At 43.7% G+C, this 17,135-nt stretch overlaps 1 protein-coding gene across 3 annotated transcripts in view; it reads left to right on the forward strand.

Annotated features, from left to right (window-relative positions):
* Positions 1-234: 234 nt before the first annotated feature.
* SACS (sacsin molecular chaperone) overlaps positions 235-17,135 on the forward strand; it is an 81,643-nt gene continuing 64,742 nt past the window's right edge. For 2 of the 3 annotated variants that reach the window (XM_027557579.1, XM_027557582.1), the window contains exons 1-2: positions 484-596; positions 16,548-17,054. In XM_027557579.1, coding sequence (XP_027413380.1) covers positions 17,035-17,054 — 20 coding nt within the window. In that variant the 5' untranslated portion in view covers positions 484-596; positions 16,548-17,034. Of the gene's footprint in view, positions 412-483; positions 597-16,547; positions 17,055-17,135 lie in introns of those variants that run through there. The other variant, XM_027557580.1, reaches the window with a different exon arrangement.

Genomic DNA, 17,135 nt, shown 5'->3' on the forward strand with positions numbered 1-17,135 from the left:
GCTTTTTTTTTTTTTTTTTTTAACCTTTGGGACCTCCTACTCAAATCCAAATAAAATACAGAAACCACTGTGTGAGCTAGAACCTGCAAGGCACACATGGTGTATTTATTGCATTTCAGCAGCAAGTATGCAGCTGGTATTTTTCTAGGTGATTCTAGTAAATTACAGGATTTCCAGACTGGACATGGACAGGGACTCTGTTTTCCGTGGGAAAATGCCACCCGCTAAAAACTTGTCTAAGGTAACCGACGCGCTAGGTCTCCCAGGGTCCAGCGGAGATGACCTCCTGCAGCCGTGCCTCCCTCCGAATGAATCTCTGCAGTCAGAAGAGAAGGGACAGCGGGCTCTCTGTGGTCTGTGTCACCAGCCCAAGCCAGCAGGCAGCCTGGTGCAGCATTATCGACACCGGAGGTTGGGGATGGTTCTATCTCTTTAAAAAAAAAAAAAAAAAAAGCATGCGTGCGGGTGGGGAGGGCGGGCTGCTGACTGCGGCACCGGCTCGGGGCCTGGACCAGCGCGGCTGCGGGGTCAGTCGCGCCGGACCCGCTGACGGGACACAAGGACAACAAAGGGCGGACGCGGCCCTGGCAGCCCCGGTGAGCGTGTGAGGCCCCGGCTGGGGGCCCGGAGGGGGCCCCGGGAGTGCGGGCCCCGCGGGGCGGGGGGAGGCGCCGGGCCCTGCGGCCGATGGGGGAGCCGTCTTTGGAGAGGACTGGGGCGCTTCTGGAGCGCCCCTGGCCGCGGTGAGGAAGGGTCTCTTTCTCCTCTCCCCCTAGTCTGGGCCTCGGCCTGCGGCGGTGGGCGAGGCGACCCGCCCCCGCCGAGATGCTCAGACAGCCCGGCTTTGTCATTTTCATTTCCAGCAAGGCTTCTGGGTCTGCTCACAAAGGATCCTTTGCTGTAACGTGGAGTGTGGGCCCGGGAGTGTCCTGTTGAATTGTAAAGCGGGATCCCCCAAGTGCCTTCCAGCCTGATGTAGAGCAATTGTTCTTTAAACTGCACGCCCTGAAATGAGTCCACACATATCACCCAGTTATCTTACATAGCAATATTGGAACACCCTGCTTTGAGTGGACCACGTTTTCCACAGTTATTAAATTATATTTTAATCAGTGATCCTTAAATTCTTAGAAAGAGTATCCCAGTTTTAACAACAACAAAAAATCTCTCGCTCCTTTTCTGTTTCTTAAAACAAGGTTGATACCTCGGTGAAGAGGGCTGGGTTTGTTTCTGACGTGCCAGTGTTTGGGCTTGAATTTTGTGTGACTTTGTCTTCCCTGTGTGAGGAGAGCCCGTTTGGATAAAAGGCGGAATGCAGGTCAACCCCATGTGCTCCCTGGAGTTATAACCCAGGGAGCTCTGACTTCTCCAGTGCGGATGGGAGTGATAGATCCTCAACCTCATTTTATTTGTCACTTGGAAGGCAGATCTCGCATGTTGTTTCTTAAAGCTGTATACATGGATAACCAGGCATGTATTAGGTTAGTGCATGGGCATCACGTCCCACTGGTTTTACTCAGGACTAACCGGCTGTCTGTCCCTAATCTTGCCGCAAAGTCTTCTTTCTCATCATGGACAAATGACACCCAGTTCCTTGTCCTCCTTCCTCCCGCGGCCGTCCCTTCATCCTTTCTTTACCTTTTTGGCTTTTTGCCTGGCCAAACTGCTCCTTTTCTGTCGAGGTCAAGGCTCCTTCAGTTTCTTTTTCAAACCAACCATACTCTCATATCTTCCTGGCTCCTTGTTTGGTTTTCGAGATCTTTTCCATGATTAAAATGGTGTTTTCTGTTCTTCACATGATAGGAAGGGAAGCCTCATGACAGCCTTACTTTAAGAGAAGGTTAGCTTACATCAGTAGAAGGAAATGGCACCCCACTCCAGTACTCTTGCCTAGAAAATCCCATGGACGGAGGAGCCTGGTGGGCTGCAGTCCATGGGGTCGAGAAGAGTCGGAGACGACTGAGCGACTTCACTTTCACTTTTCACTTTCATGCATTGGAGAAGGAAATGGCAACCCACTCCAGTGTTCTTGCCTGGAGAATCCCAGGGACGGGGAAGCCTGGTGGGCTGCCGTCTATGGGGTCGCACAGAGTCAGACACGAATCGACTTAGCAGCAGCAGCAGCAGCTTACATCAGCACATCTCATGTTGCTCTACGCTGGGTTTGCTATCAGAAGACTTGGGTTCAGATCTCAGCTCTGCAGACCCCTGAAAACCCCCTCAGCTTCTGTGAGCCTCAGTTCCTTCCTATGCTAAAGATGATGGCAATTGTTCACACAGTTTTCTAGGATTGAGATGAGCCAGTTTGTCTGAAGGCACCCAGCACCATCCTTGGCACAGATGTAGCTACTCAGGGGATGTTTTGTCATTTTCCCATTCAATTCTTCTAGCTACCTGTCCACCCATCAATGGGGAAGCAGGCTAAAGAGGGTTCTCTACCGAGTCCCTGAAGGAATGGATTTTGAAACGATCGTGTGACCAAGTGCTTCTTAATCACCTCTGAGTACATAAAACATACTCAGTACTTCATAAGGATCCCTTAGGGCTTCCCAAGTGGCTCAGTGGTAAAAGAATCCCCCTGCCAATGCAGATAACATGGGTTTGATCCCTGGGTTGGGAAGATCTCCTGGAGGAAGGCATGGCAACCCATTCCAGTATTCGTGCCTGGAGAATCCCACGGATAGAGGAGCCTGGCGGGCTACAGTCCGTGGGGTTGTGGTGAGTTGGACACGACTGAGAGAGCAGAGGGAAGGATCTCTTGTAAAAGTGATGCAGACATTTCCATGTCGGCACAGGCGTGTTCTGCTGGAGGAGGAAGGGCCCGTCCCTTTCCCTAGGTCCCTTTAAGTCCTGAGTGATGGCAGAATTGAGGACATCGATAGTCCTGCAGTGAGTCCAACTGAGGACCGCTAAGAGAATGATGTAAAGGGCGCCAAACTGGAAATGGAAACAGTTCCTCTGGTGGTTCTGATGGTGGACAACCAGGGTGGTAACCTGCTTTTCCTACTGCCCATGCTGGGACTGCTTTCGTTTCTATTTTACGTGCCTTTCTCCTTTCTCCTCGCCACCTTTGCCTCCCTGAAACGCCACACTGAGCGCCTTGTGTCAGACTGCAGTCAGGATGGGCCATTGTACCCGTGCCTCAGGAGACACGACAAAGTGGGAAGGGCCACGGCCTGGGAACCAGGGGTGTGGCCCTGTCTCAGCCTTGGCTTCTCTCTGTGCTAATTGGAGAGCCATTTAACCTCAGCTCTGAGGTGAGATGTATGGTGTAGACCGTCTTTACATTTCCTTCAAGGCCTGACATACTCAATTTATAACAATTATTCCATCAAATTCCACGATTTAATGCTTGTTGCCTCTCCATTCTCACAGCAGCCTTATGAAGCAGGCAGCCCATTTTGCACATTATTAAATGTAAAATTAAGACAGAGTAGAGGCCTGACCATTCCTGATTTGTAGAAAGAGGGGGTTGATGGGACAGTCTCCAGTTTCGCTTTTCTCACTGGACGTCAGTGAACGCTGAGATCAGCGCCCCTCCCTGAATACTGACCCCTGCACCATGGGGCCCTGCATCAGGGCACCCAGAGGTCATGGCCATGTGAAGCCCAGGATGCCACAGGGCTTCTCTGTCTTGTCAGGGACATTGGTGATTCACTTACAGCAATGTTCCATCCAGACAAACGTCTGTTTTCAGTATTTTGCTCTGGCTGAGACCACCAGTCTGTCATCTAGTCCAGAAAATATGGGCTCTGCTGTTCACATAGCTTTTTCACGTGTTCTGAAATGACATTAAAAAAAAAAAGTCAAAGCTGCTTGAATATTTTTATGGGTGATGATTTAAACTTCATAGAACTTCTTATTTCATTAAAGTACTAAGTCCTAGAGAGAAGTTTGGATTTTTGCTGCATCTGGAATTTGTGTACTGTTTTACCATATGAATAGAGGTTCAGTCTTTCTCCTTGTTTTTAATGCAATGATGCATTTAACCATTAAAAAAGTCCTAATAGGGTTACCAGATGAATTACAGAAACTATTGTATAAGATAAACATAATCTAAAAAAATTATTTGTTTGAAATTCAAATTAAACTAGGCATATTTTTACTTGCTAAATCTGGCACCCTTATGTAAGCAGAACCTTACTTGATAAATAATGGTTACTTCATTGGAGAAGGAAATGGTAACCCACTCCAGTATTCTTGCCTGGAGAATCCCATGGACACAGGAGCCTGGTGGGCTACAGTCCGTGGGATCGAAAAGAGTTGAACACAACTGAGTAATATTTCATTTCATTTCATTGGGCATAAAGATACTAACTTGTTAGGTTTTTAAACTTACAATATAAATTACATCCAGTCTTCATCAATTTTGTATAATATGCCAAGCATCTCCCTGGGTTTATTGACTAAAGCTTTTGTCTATGAAATGTTTAAACCACATGATTATCCTAAGAAGATTCTGATCCTGAAGAGTGTGTCCCAGTCACCTCATGTTCCTCAGAGGCCCTGCTAATGACTGAAAAAAATACCCAAGATTTTAAATGTATTTATTTGGAGTCAGATAACATGGTTTAAAACTGACTGCATGTGAGACTAGCTGTGATGCTTCGTCTTGCAGAGGCTCAATTTCCTCCTCCTTAAATGGACTCAGTGACCATTTTCCTCCTTAAATGGACTCATTTTCCTCTTATATGGACTCAACTTCCTCCTCCTTAAATGCTCAATGGCCGCACCCCTCTCCCCCCATCCCACCACTGTCAGATGTCACGTGGGCAAAGTCCCCTCCCCAAGGCTTCTAGAGAAACTTGAGTTTTCCAGTGAGTGAGTGCATATTACTTTTCCCTTCAAAAAGTCAGATAATAGTATTAGATAATATCAAATGCGATCTGCTTCAATCATATAATCTATCTTTAATGTATGATTTTTAAAAGTTTTACTGAGGGACTTCCCTAGGGTTCCAGTGGGTTAAGACGTCACCTTCCAGTGCAGGTGGCCTGGGTTCCATATCTGGCCTGGGAGCTAAGATCCTCAAGGCCAGAAAACTAAAACATAAAACTGAAGCAATATTGTAATGAATTCAATAAAGACTTAAAAATGGTCCACATTAAAAAAAATCTAAAAAAAAGGTAAAAGTTTTATTGAGATATCATTCACATACTAATACAATTCACCCATACGGCATATTAATTTTGTATAAACTTGGAAGATAATTGAGCTTTTAAAGGTCAATCTGAGATTCCAGGGAGCTTATTCCAGTGGTAGCCCCTCCAGATCCTTGTCTCCAACAATTAGCTCCACCCTCTGATGGACCAAATGCTGACACTAGATCCGCTCGATTCAAGACATGCTGTGAACGTACAGATGTCTCTTGTTACCTGGAATGGCCAGAGTGATGATATGATTCATTCTCTATTGAATACCTTCTGTATCCACGGCCTTGCATCTGACCAGGGGAGGCAAAGGTGAACAAGACATTCCGGAGGACCTTCTTGCAAAGACAAGGAAGGTTTGTATAACACAGAAGAGAACACTTGGGACACTTGAGCAGATAATTTATACATTTTTCTTATTAGATTTGATATACGGTATTTTTTATGCAGTACATTCTACTGGAAATCTTTAATTGCACACACATACACGTACACACATGAGGACTTCCCAGCTGGTGCCAGTGGTAAAAGATCTACCTGCAGTGCAGCAGACTCAAGACACGGGTTCAATCCCTGGGTTGGGAAGATCCCATGGAGAAGCAAATGGCAACCCACTCCAGTACTCTTGCCTGGAGAATCCCCATGGACAGAGGAACCTGCAGTCCATGGGGTCACAAAGAGTCAGACATGACCGAGCAGGCACACAGGACACACCATCAAGCGTCCTACATAATAAGTATCTGTTACCTTTAACTCCACGTCTGGGCTCTGTAAAGCATATTATGTAAATCTTCCATTTCAGGGATGTTTATCTGGGGTCATGTAATGGCTCTAGTGACCATGACCTTCTCTCCAGTAGACCGTGCCCAGGCAGTTCTGTTATTAAGAATGGCTGCAATTCTTCCTTTGTCTTACATTTTGGGCTCTTGATTTATAAGGTGAATTAATCTGACTTCTCTGTTTTGCAAAGATGCCTTTTTCAAGTCAGTGCTGACTCATGTTTTGCTCTGACAGCAAGGAGAGCAATACTGTTATTCCGAGGGTAATTCCAGTGAAGGCTCCTGTGGGTCAGGAGTCTGTCTGCACTGGCTCCTTGTTTCTGTAATGTTAGGGACTTTCAAGGGTGAATTTTTCAGCACATCATAGAGGATTAAGCTGTGTGTGAATGTGTCTGATTGAGCATGATGAAAAGTAATACTGATTTTTAATTCCCATCTTTAGAGAAATGTGTGTTCTATTCGCAAGAGGTCACTGAAGTCTCTTCTGGCTTGAGTCTTTGCTATAAAGGGGTGTAAAGACTGTTTCTAGGGAGACTGGTGTGGTTGAGACAGGTAGAGCTCAGGGTTGTTGAGAACAGTGAAGGGGGAGGGGCCCTCTCGAGTCCCCACTTCCTTAGACACGGCCCTCGGTCACGTGGTCATGATTTAAACCCTGGGTGTCTGACCTGTTTCTGTTTCAAGTAGAGCAACTCAAAGAAACGTTCGCCCTGGTAAGTGGAGCTGGCATGTTTCTTTCCTGCTCCTTGAATGAGATCATACATGGTGCCAACCCCGCCTGCCATGGGAAAGCCTGGGCTGCCAAAGCAGGGCACTTTTGCTGGATGGACACACAGTGTTCGTATTAGCGGCGGGCAGTGGCTTCGGGTGATGAGGCCAAATGCGTGGATTCCACAGCTGGCCAGGGCTGACCACCAGGCCGGTTCCTTAATTGCCACTGTAGGCCACCAACTGTTTGGCCCCTGATTCGTGAGAGAAGGACAAGGGTCAGTGGGCAGAGACCATGAGCTTGTCATGTCCCTTCGTGTGTTAGAGAATATTCCATGAGCAAAGACTGGCGTCTCGTATGTGCGGGACTGGCCTGCAGTTCATTAGGTACTTATATATGTTGTTCAGGCTGGTCTTTGCGATGACTCTGTGTGGATGGGGCCAGCTGTCCTGGGCCACTGTGAGGAAGGCAGGGCATGAGAGATTATGTGAGTCCCAGGCCGTGGCCTCCACCTTCAGTGATATGAGAGGGGCAGCCGACTTCCCCTTTGGGGAAATGTATGGGCAGAGGACATAATAGTTCAGCGTCTGTATTGTGTCCGGCAGTCAATAGCAGGACTAAGGTAAGAGATGGAGTAAAAGCCTTAGTTTAAGTCCTTGAGATGGTGCTTGACTTTCCTGGACACCAATTTCCTTAATTTGCTACCAAATCACTAGGCTCTTATGAGACTGAAACAAGACAGTATCTATAAAACCACTCTAACAAATTAAAAACACTGCACCTCTGCAACGTAATCTCACCACACTACATTACAGTTTTACTATCAGTAACATTTCCACTGTATTCAAAATTTAGGATATTCTGATATTCTTGATCATGTTAATGAAATAAAGACAAAATTATCATGAAAGCAGTAAAAAAAAAAACCCCTAGATTTAACATATCATGATTAATTTGATTTTTCTTATTGAGGAACTGTCAAATTTATTAGTATGGATAGCTTGAATGTTTATATTTCTTATGTTTAAAATTGCATTAGACTGCTGTTCAATCATATTAGATGCCATAGGAAAGGCTAGTAGCTTTTATCTTCCATGTATTGTCATTGTAAAGGATTTATAGAAGTAAACGTGTGGTATACTGAAACACTCAAAAATGGATTCATTATCAGATGGAGATTTATATACAATAGAAACATTAAACATAGAGTATAAAAATCCTATATAGTGATAGTCAGCAAGGAACAAAACATTTCTATGGTTTAAAACAATAAGGATGAAATAGCAATAAATATACACTTAATTTGGAGCAGGGAATGGCACTCCACCCTAGTATTCTTGCCTGGAGAATCCCATGGACAGAGAAGCCTGGTGGGCTACAGTCCATGGGGTCACAAAGAGTTGGATATGACTGAACGACTAACACACACACACACACACACACACACACACACACTTAATTATAGGGAGAGATGTGTTCATTTATCTTCATATATAGACTGTTTGGCCACTGCACACCAAGAAATGGATATTTGTTGAATTGAATAAAGGTGTGAGTGTGTTTGTGTGAATCACATATTGAGAATTAAGACATTTTAATATTTCTTTTGTCTATATATTTTGATCTTGGATTAGCACAAAGTAATCATGAGAATAAGTAAAATAATATGTAACAGAGGCTTTGTAAACGTTGATGTGCTCTATGTTTTTCAGTGTTATTCTGTGAAAGTAGCCTGGTTTATTGTTGAAATCCCCTACGTGGGGTGGAGAGGTCTGCTGGGGCGGGTCACTTCCTGGTGTCCCCAGATGCTCTTGAAGGTGTGACACACTTGCTGTCTCGCACCCCACCTGCAGAATTAATGTCTCAGTAACTGACATTGACAGGTCCTGAGGACATCTGTCATCTTGTCCCCTTCTCCTCACCCATAGGCTGTGGGCACAGCCCCTAACCTCTTTTAGCTTTGGTGTCTTAACCTATAAAATGAGGAAACTATAAGGAAGAATTTTCATCTACCTTCTAAGTTCTGCTTTGTCTGAGGAGTAAGATGAGAAAATCAAACAAAATTTTATTAAGGAGTCTGGCTTAGATGGTAAAGAATCTGCCTGCAATGCAGGAGACCCAGGTTCAATCCCTGGGTTGGGAGGATCCCCTGAAGAATGAAATGGCAGCCCATTCCAGTAGTCTTGACTAGAAAATCCCATGGACAGAGGAGCCTGGCAGGCTACAGTCCATGGGGTCGCAAAGAGTCAGACACGACTGAGTGACAAGCACAGATACATGGAGAGACCCAGGGACTGAATAATTCACTGAAATGGCCAGAGCCCTCAACTTAAGTACCATCTTCAGCTAAAGACAGGGTAATGGCGGTAGTGGTTTGGGACTTCAAAGGGGAGGAAGGCAACTGACCCGAAGATAGGAAAGCAAACGTTTGGTAAACGGCTGTTTGCTGGACCAGGCAGTGACAATGGGACACAGGCGAACTGCAGCAGACAGACTCTGCAGGGTCCTCCCTGTCCGTGTGCCTAGTTCATACCACAGTTCTGTACGGCGATGGCCCATCCTGGAATAGACGCTCTGTGTTCCTGTAGATAGTTAGTGAGAAGGTCAAAGCTTCTTCCTGAGTCTTTGGGGCCTTACAAAGCATCAGCCTAAATTTTCCAGTAGTCATGCATGGATGTGAGAGAAGGACCATAGAGAAAGCTGAGCACCAAAGAATTGATGCTTTTGAACCGTGGTGTTGGAGAAGACTCTTGAGAGGCCCTTGGACGGCAAGGAGATCCAACTAGTCAATCCTAAGGGAAATCAGTCCTTAGGTGATAAAGTGAGTCAATTATACATGCATAAATACATACATTCTTTTCCATGATGCTTTATCACAGGGTATTGAATATAGTTCCCCATGCTGCACAGTAGGACCTTGTAGTTTATTCATCCTATATATAACGGTTTGCATCTGTGGTGATTTAGTTGCTAAGTTGTGTCCAACTGTTGTGATGCCATGAATGCCTGCCATGCTCCTCTGTCCATGGGATTCTCCAGGTGAGAATAGTGGAGTGGGTTGCCATTTCCTTCTCCAGAGGATCTTCCCGACCCAGAAATCAAACCCAGATCTCCGGCATTGCAGACATATTCTTTACCTACTGAGCTATGAGAGAAGTCCTAATTTGCATCTACTAACCCCAAAACTCCCAGTCCATCCCTCCCTGACTGCCTTTCTGTTAATAATCACAGGTCTGTTCTCTACATCTATCAGTCTGTTCGTAAATAAGTTCACTTGTGTGACATTTTAGATTCCACATATAAGTGATGTCATATGGTATCTGTCTTTTCCTTTCTGACTTACTTCACTTAGTATGATAACCTCCAGGTCCATCTATGTGGCTTATCAGCCCAAATTCATTCTCATGCCAAAGAGATACAATTGGAGGTAGCAAATTTTTCTCCCCTATTTAATACTATTAAATAAATAGTATTATTTAAATACCATGTGCAGAATTTCATATGAATGAAGAATGATCTATTTGGTACCGAGGGGGTCTTGGGAACCCTGAGGAATACTTTGAATGCTTGGGGAGTAAGTTCTCAGGGTGGTTTCACAAGGCCTTGGGTGCATACCTTGATAAGAAGAGAGGGCATGAGTGGTGTTTAGGGACGGAATAGATGCTCCTCACTGCTGCTGCTAAGTCACTTCAGTTGTGTCCGACTCTGTGTGACCCCATAGACGGCAGCCCACCAGGCCCCGCCATCCCTGGGATTCTCCAGGCAAGAACACTGGAGTGGGTTGCCATTTTCTTCACCAATGCATGAAAGTAAAAAGTGAAAGTGAAGTCGCTCAGTCATGTCTGACTCTTAGTGACCCCATGGACTGCAGCCTACCAGGCTCCTCTGTCCATGGTATTTTCCAGGCAAGAGTACTGGAGTGGGGTGCCATTGCCTTCTCTAGATACTCCTCACAAAGGCAGCAAAAATGAGGTTGCAATGCAAGGGTGACCCTTTCTGCAAATCTCTTCTCTCCTTGCCTCCCCTCCCCTTTTTTCCTCTTCCTCTTTTTAAAAACCCTGTTTGTTGAGTCTATTAGTCCATCTGTACCTCATTCTTAATGAGCAGCTATTATGATAATAAATGAAAGATATTAAAGATACTACTTCAAACAAAGCTGTCATTATATACTACTCTATCATGTTATAAATGTATTTTCAACATTATCCCATGCTGGAGACACAGTATAGTAGACATTTAATTTTTACCATTATTAAATGGAAATACCATTTAATAATGAGATACAATTGGAGGTAGCAAATTTGGGCAAAAGAGTATGTATAAATTAGACTCTTTTGCCCACTTTCTTTTGAGGTAGTTTATTTTTTATTTTCAAGAGTTCTGTGTTGATTATTTGTGTGGCAAGTATGTTCTCCTGATGTGCGTAGCTTGAGATGTTCATCTTTTTAATGTGGTTTGAATGTAGTCATCTTTTTCTTCTGTGGTTCGTGCTTTCTATCTGCTGTTTAAAGAGTTCATTTCTACCCTGAGGTCATGAGGATATTGGGTTCAATTTCTTTCTAGAAACCTTACGGTTTGATTGTCTCACTGATGCCCTTAATCACCTGGAATTGATACTTGTGTGCACTGTGAGGTTCAAATACATTTCTATTTCCAGGTGGGTAAGCACTTGTCCCAGTAACATTTCTTGAATGGTCCAGCTTTCCCCACTGTACTCTACCAACACCTCTGTCACCTATCAAGTTTCCATTAATGCAAGGATCTGTTTCTGAGCTTTATACCCTTTGATTGTTTCTGTTTGAATACCATACCAACTCAGGTATTATAGTTTTACATTACAGTTTCTATTTAGCAAAGCAAGTCTTTCCCCTCATACTTCTGAAAGACTGTCTTTATTTTTACCCCCTTGGTTTCCCATAGAACTTTTAGAATTTCAAATATTATTTTGAAAGGTTGTTGGGATTTTGATTGGAATGTCTTTGAATTAAAAGACCAATTGGAGGAGAGGGGGCATTTCAGTGATATTGATCCTTCCTGCCCTGCATCATGTACATATCACCATTTTTAAAGGGTGTCTTTTGTTCAAGTTTATAGATTTTCTACCTAAACTTTTTATACAAGTTTTTTGTTATAATTATTCCAAGGTAACTTTTTTTTTCTTGGTATTATAAATGGTTGTCTCTAAAAATACCTTAAAAAAACTTTTGCTGGTGTGTAGAACTACAGTTGAACTTCTATCAGTAATCTGGATCAACTCTGTCATTAATTCTATTGACTTGTCTGAAATACTTTTTGAATGTCCCATGTGTGAAAGGTGATGATTCCCCCACCTCCTGTCCCTGTCCAGTGAAGTGTTTACTAGACACGGAGATAGCCCGGGTGAGGTTTGCTCAGTAAGAAGTTCCCATCTATTTCCTCTTTACTAAATGTTTTTTGTTTTCTTTTCTATTTGACAGAAGGTCTTTAATGGGTATGGAATTTGATCCTCTGATAAGCCCAATCAATTAGGTCATAAACTATTATCTTGTATTATACTATATATGCTGTATTCAGCTTGCTAATATGTATTTAGAATTTTTGCATCTGTGTTCATGAATGACATTGGCCAGTAATTTTCCTTTTCCATATTATGCCAGTCTGGTTTAGATAACTGGATTTGGGAATATTATCAGACAGATGACATTTTTGGGCATATTGTTTGTTTTTATGTTTTCTGGTAGACTTTGTTGTTTTAGAGTTACCTTGCTTATTGAATATTTGGTATATCTTTCCAGTAAAACCATCTAGCCTAATGTTTTCCCTTTGGAGAGATTTTAAATATCAGTGAATGAAACTATTTTGGATTGACTTGTTTCTTGAATTTGTCTGGTACTTTATATTTTTTCAATACTTTGTCTATTTTCAAAGTTTGAAAATTCATTACCTTAGAGTTATTTTTAGGGGATTCCCTGGTGGTCCAGTGGTTAGGACTCTGCACTTTCACTGCTCGGGTCTGAGTTCAATTCCTGGTGACGTGCTAAGTCACTTCAGTCGTGTCCGACTCTTTGTGACCCCATGGACTGTCAGACCCCATGGACTGTAACTGGACAGGCTCCTCTTGTCTATGGGATTTTCCAGTCAAGAATACTGGAGTGGGTTGCCATTTCCTACTCCAGGGGATCTTCCTGACCCAGGGATCGAACCCATGTCTCTTACCTCTCCTGCGTTGACAGGAAGGTTCTTTACCACTAGTGCCATCTGGGAAGCACAGAATGTAGCCAGTACTGGTAGGAGATGTAAGAGCTTGCAAGCCACATGGCATGACCAACACATACATAAATAAATGAAGTTTAAAAAATAATATTCTGTTATCTTTTAAATTCCTGATGCACCCCATTTTCATCCCTATATATATGTATATATTATGTATATTACTTCTTTTATCTTGATCAGTCTTGCTGCAAATTGGCCAATTTTATTAGACTTTTAAAATAACTCACTTTTCCATTGTATCTTTGTTTTCTATTTTGTTAATTCTACTCTTATCTACTCTCAATCTTATTTTCTTTGGATTTATCCCCATAATCTTTTTTCTAAGGTCTTGAAATGGATACTTAATTTTCAGTCATTCATTTTCCTGAATGAAATTATTGAAGGCAGTAAATGTCCCATCAGTTCAGTTCAGTTCAGCAGCATAACACACTAGTGATGAAAATGTCAGCAGAAGAAAGAAAGAAAGGAACAGGAGAAATATTTTAAATAGATAATCAGTTCAGTTGAGTTCAGTCGCTCAGTCGTGTCCGACTCTTTGCGACCCCATGAATTGCAGCATGCCAAGCCTCCCTGTCCATCACCAATTCCCAGAGTTCACTCAGACTCACGTCCATCGAGTCAGTGATGCCATCCAGTCATCTCATCCTCTGTCATCCCCTTCTCCTGCCCCCAATCCCTCCCAGCATCAGAGTCTTTTCCAATGAGTCAACTCTTCGCATGAGGTGGCCAAAGTATTGGAGTTTCAGCTTTAGCATCATTCCTTCCAAAGAAATCCCAAGGCTGATCTCCTTCAGAATGGACTGGTTGGATCTCCTTGCAGTCCAAGGGACTCTCAAGAGTCTTCTCCAACACCACAGTTCAAAAGCATCAATTCTTCGGCACTCAGCTTTCTTCACAGTCCAACTCTCACATCCATACATGACCACAGGAAAAACCATAGCCTTGACTAGATGGACTTTTGTTGGCAAAGTAATGTCTCTGCTTTTGAATATGCTATCTAGGTTGGTCATAACTTTCCTTCTAAAGAAATGTCCCATAAATCTACAAAACCCCCTCTATAATGAAGAAGGAGCAAGTCAAAGCCTCAGTGTTTTTCGTGGGCACTTGCTTTCAATCAGAATTTAATAAGATTCCTTTTGTTTATTTTTAGAGCTACCCTCTATTTGTGGAAAGTGGTACTGGGTTTCCATTTATATTGTGGGTGGAAAGTTTCCTTTTATAATATATATAAGTAGAGAGTTATTTTAAGAAAGAAAAACAGTAAGTAAATAATCAAAGAGGTGATACATAGTAGGCCAAAGATCCTCAGAATGGTATGCTGCACCTCAAATATGAGAAACATTATGAAATGACTATAATTTGTGACTGTCATTTGGGAAACTGATGTCCCAGGCAGTTCACTGCCTTCTCTTACCCACTTGCATGGTCACTGGCAAGTATAGTTGTTCAGCCACAGAGGGTGAGTTTTGAATAATCAGGGATTAAGACAAGTCCTGGGGACACTCACATGTACAAATGGTTCAGTGTCCAAAAAAGGGAAATAGTTTCTGGAATTCCAAATCGTGGGTCAGATTTCATAATAGAAGTTATACTAAAACTGAAGATGGGATTGCTAGCGAGCGGTCATGAGTGGTTAGGACGTGGTGGTCCTTGGGTCCCAGCGTGGGTGCAGGGGGGCACATCTTCAGTGCATTTCTCCCTTCGACAAAACCGTTCAGACAGCAGCTCAGTAGGGGTCAGGAGAAAGACAGTATCCTGACCATAATAATATACTGGGGAAAGTCGCTGTATCCTGCTAGAAATGATGGCAGAAAAACGTGTGTGATGTGCATTCATTACAGCTCAGAGTTATTTAGGAAAAATGACCCAAAGATTTTTTGTTTTTTTGTAACGATGATCCATTGTCCATCTGGAGGAAAGTTACAATAATTTGCCATGAGGCTCTTTGCTGTTAGCAAGTTTATCAAACGTGCCAGGTGATACAAGGTTAGTTAACATCCCAGATGACAGAAAATGAAAATGATAGTCTCTCAGTTGTGTCTGACTCTTTGCAACCCCATGGACTATATAGTCCATGGAATTCTCCAGGCCAGGATACTGGAGTGGGTAGCCTTTCCCTTCTCCAGGGGATGTTCCCAACCCAGGGATTGAACCCAGGTCTTCCGCATTGCAGGCAGATTCTTTACCAGCTGAACCACAAGGGAAGCCCATTTCATATACGATTTCATATAAAAGAGGAATAAGATTTTGGATGGGTTTGTTTCCATTAATCTCACTCACTTATGGCACCCAGGATATTTTTATGGTATCAAGTCACTAGGGAAGTGTTTGGGGAAGAATTTGCAGCAAGTCTTCAGTTTCTTCCCTGGGTTTTCATGAATCCAAGAATCTATAGTGATCTAAATATAGCTTAGATTATGATCTCTACATTACTTGTCTACAAGGCAACATTGCTGCTGCTGCTGCTGCTGCTAAGTCGATTCATTCATTTCCGACTCTGTGTGACCCCATAGACGGCAGCCCACCAGGCTCCACCGTCCCTGGGATTCTCCAGGCAAGAATACTGGAGTGGGTTACCATTTCCTTCTCCAATGCACGAAAGTGAAAAGTGAAAGTGAAGTTGCTCAGTTGTGTCCGACTCTTAGCGACCCCATGGACTGCAGCCTACCAGGCTCCTCTGTCCATGGGATTTTCCAGGGAAGAGTACTGGAGTGGGGTGCCAGTGCCTTCTCCATAAGGCAAGTACTACATTGCTGGGTAGCAAAAACAGAATAAGTCAGCAGCTGGTTTTCTCGTTTTCCGCCCCTCACTTTCTAGTCGAGCATCTGAAATACCGCCACTTAGCTTGGTGTTTCTAAGCTCCGTGGTTCTGAGCTCCAGGGACTTTCTAATTATAAACTGCTAGTTGCATCGGAGCCCTGCCTAGGAGCATGGTGCCTGGTCTCCCCTCACCGCCGGCAGAGTTGCTATTTCTTAGATGTGTGAAAGTTTCCTGCTTTCACACAGCTGTCTCCCCCAAAGAAATGCCATCATGTCTAAGACTTGTCATGCCTTGGACATTATAAAGGATTTGTAACCATGATACTTGCAGGAGTGGGTAGAAAATTCAGTCTCATACACCCCTCTGGCTTAGTCTGATTGTCCAAGTTTGTCATTTTTTCCTTCTAGTTTATTTCTTAACATGTTAGACTCTTGAAGGCACCCATGGTTCTTAAGTGTATTGCTAATAAGATACTCTTTTATTAAACATAGATGTTTCATTTTCAGATGTGAGTTATAATGTATAAAGTCATAGGTTTGGGTCTTGGGGTACTGTTCCTGAGAAAAGGTACGTTGTGCGAAGCACATATTCCACTTGGACGAAGCCAGGGAATTGGAGGGATAAGGAGAAATGCGTAGGGAGTGAGAACATGAAACTAAGTGGATGTGTTTTTATTTATAGCGACGGCTGTGTGCGGTTACGACGTGTATCTACTGGTGGTGAGCGGAGACCAAGTGCCATGCTCCTAGGCAGGGCTCCGACGCAAGCAGCAGCTTATAATTAGAAAGTCCCTGGAGCTCAGCACTGTGGCTGTCAGCCACGAGGAGCTGCCTCCTCTGTGCCTTTACTGGAGGACTTTCCCCTACTCCTTTTTAACCTTTCCTTGGTTTTTCTTTCAGGATCCCAGAAGTGATGCCAAGATGCAGGTGTCACCAGAGCAAGAAGAAGGGCACTCGCCAGGGAGTATCGTACGTCTGCTGAGATGAGGGCGAGGAGCACGGGGCCCAAGAACATCCACAACATCTTTCCCACTTCCTGCAGAAAGAAATAAGGAAGGTTCTCAGATGAAAATAGCTCCTCTTTTTTGGGGGGGAAAAGCCAGAACCCATTAGCTGATCAGTTTTACCTGAAGAAGGCCCGTGGGCTGCTGATCAGCAGGCGTAACCCAGGGAGGTGACACTGAGACTGGAGAGCCCTGCTGTAAGGAGCGCAGACACCAAACACAGCGATGCTTTCCCACATCAGATGATGAATGGACGCTGAGGGGGAAACAGTCTTTCTGCTGGCCAGACAAGCTGGACTGGAGTCCACGCTTATAGGAACGACTTGGAAGGAGGAAAAATATTTTCATGGTTTTCCCAGACAGATATTCGAAGACAAGTGATAATGGAGACCCAGGATAATAGGTAAATGAGTGAATGTTTTAAATTACGGCACTTTGCACTGAGATTCAAGGCTTGCTGGGTTTTCACATAGGAAACATTCGT

Source organism: Bos indicus x Bos taurus, chromosome 12 (assembly GCF_003369695.1).
Source record: "Bos indicus x Bos taurus breed Angus x Brahman F1 hybrid chromosome 12, Bos_hybrid_MaternalHap_v2.0, whole genome shotgun sequence".
In the NCBI taxonomy this organism is placed as follows: domain Eukaryota; kingdom Metazoa; phylum Chordata; class Mammalia; order Artiodactyla; family Bovidae; genus Bos; species Bos indicus x Bos taurus.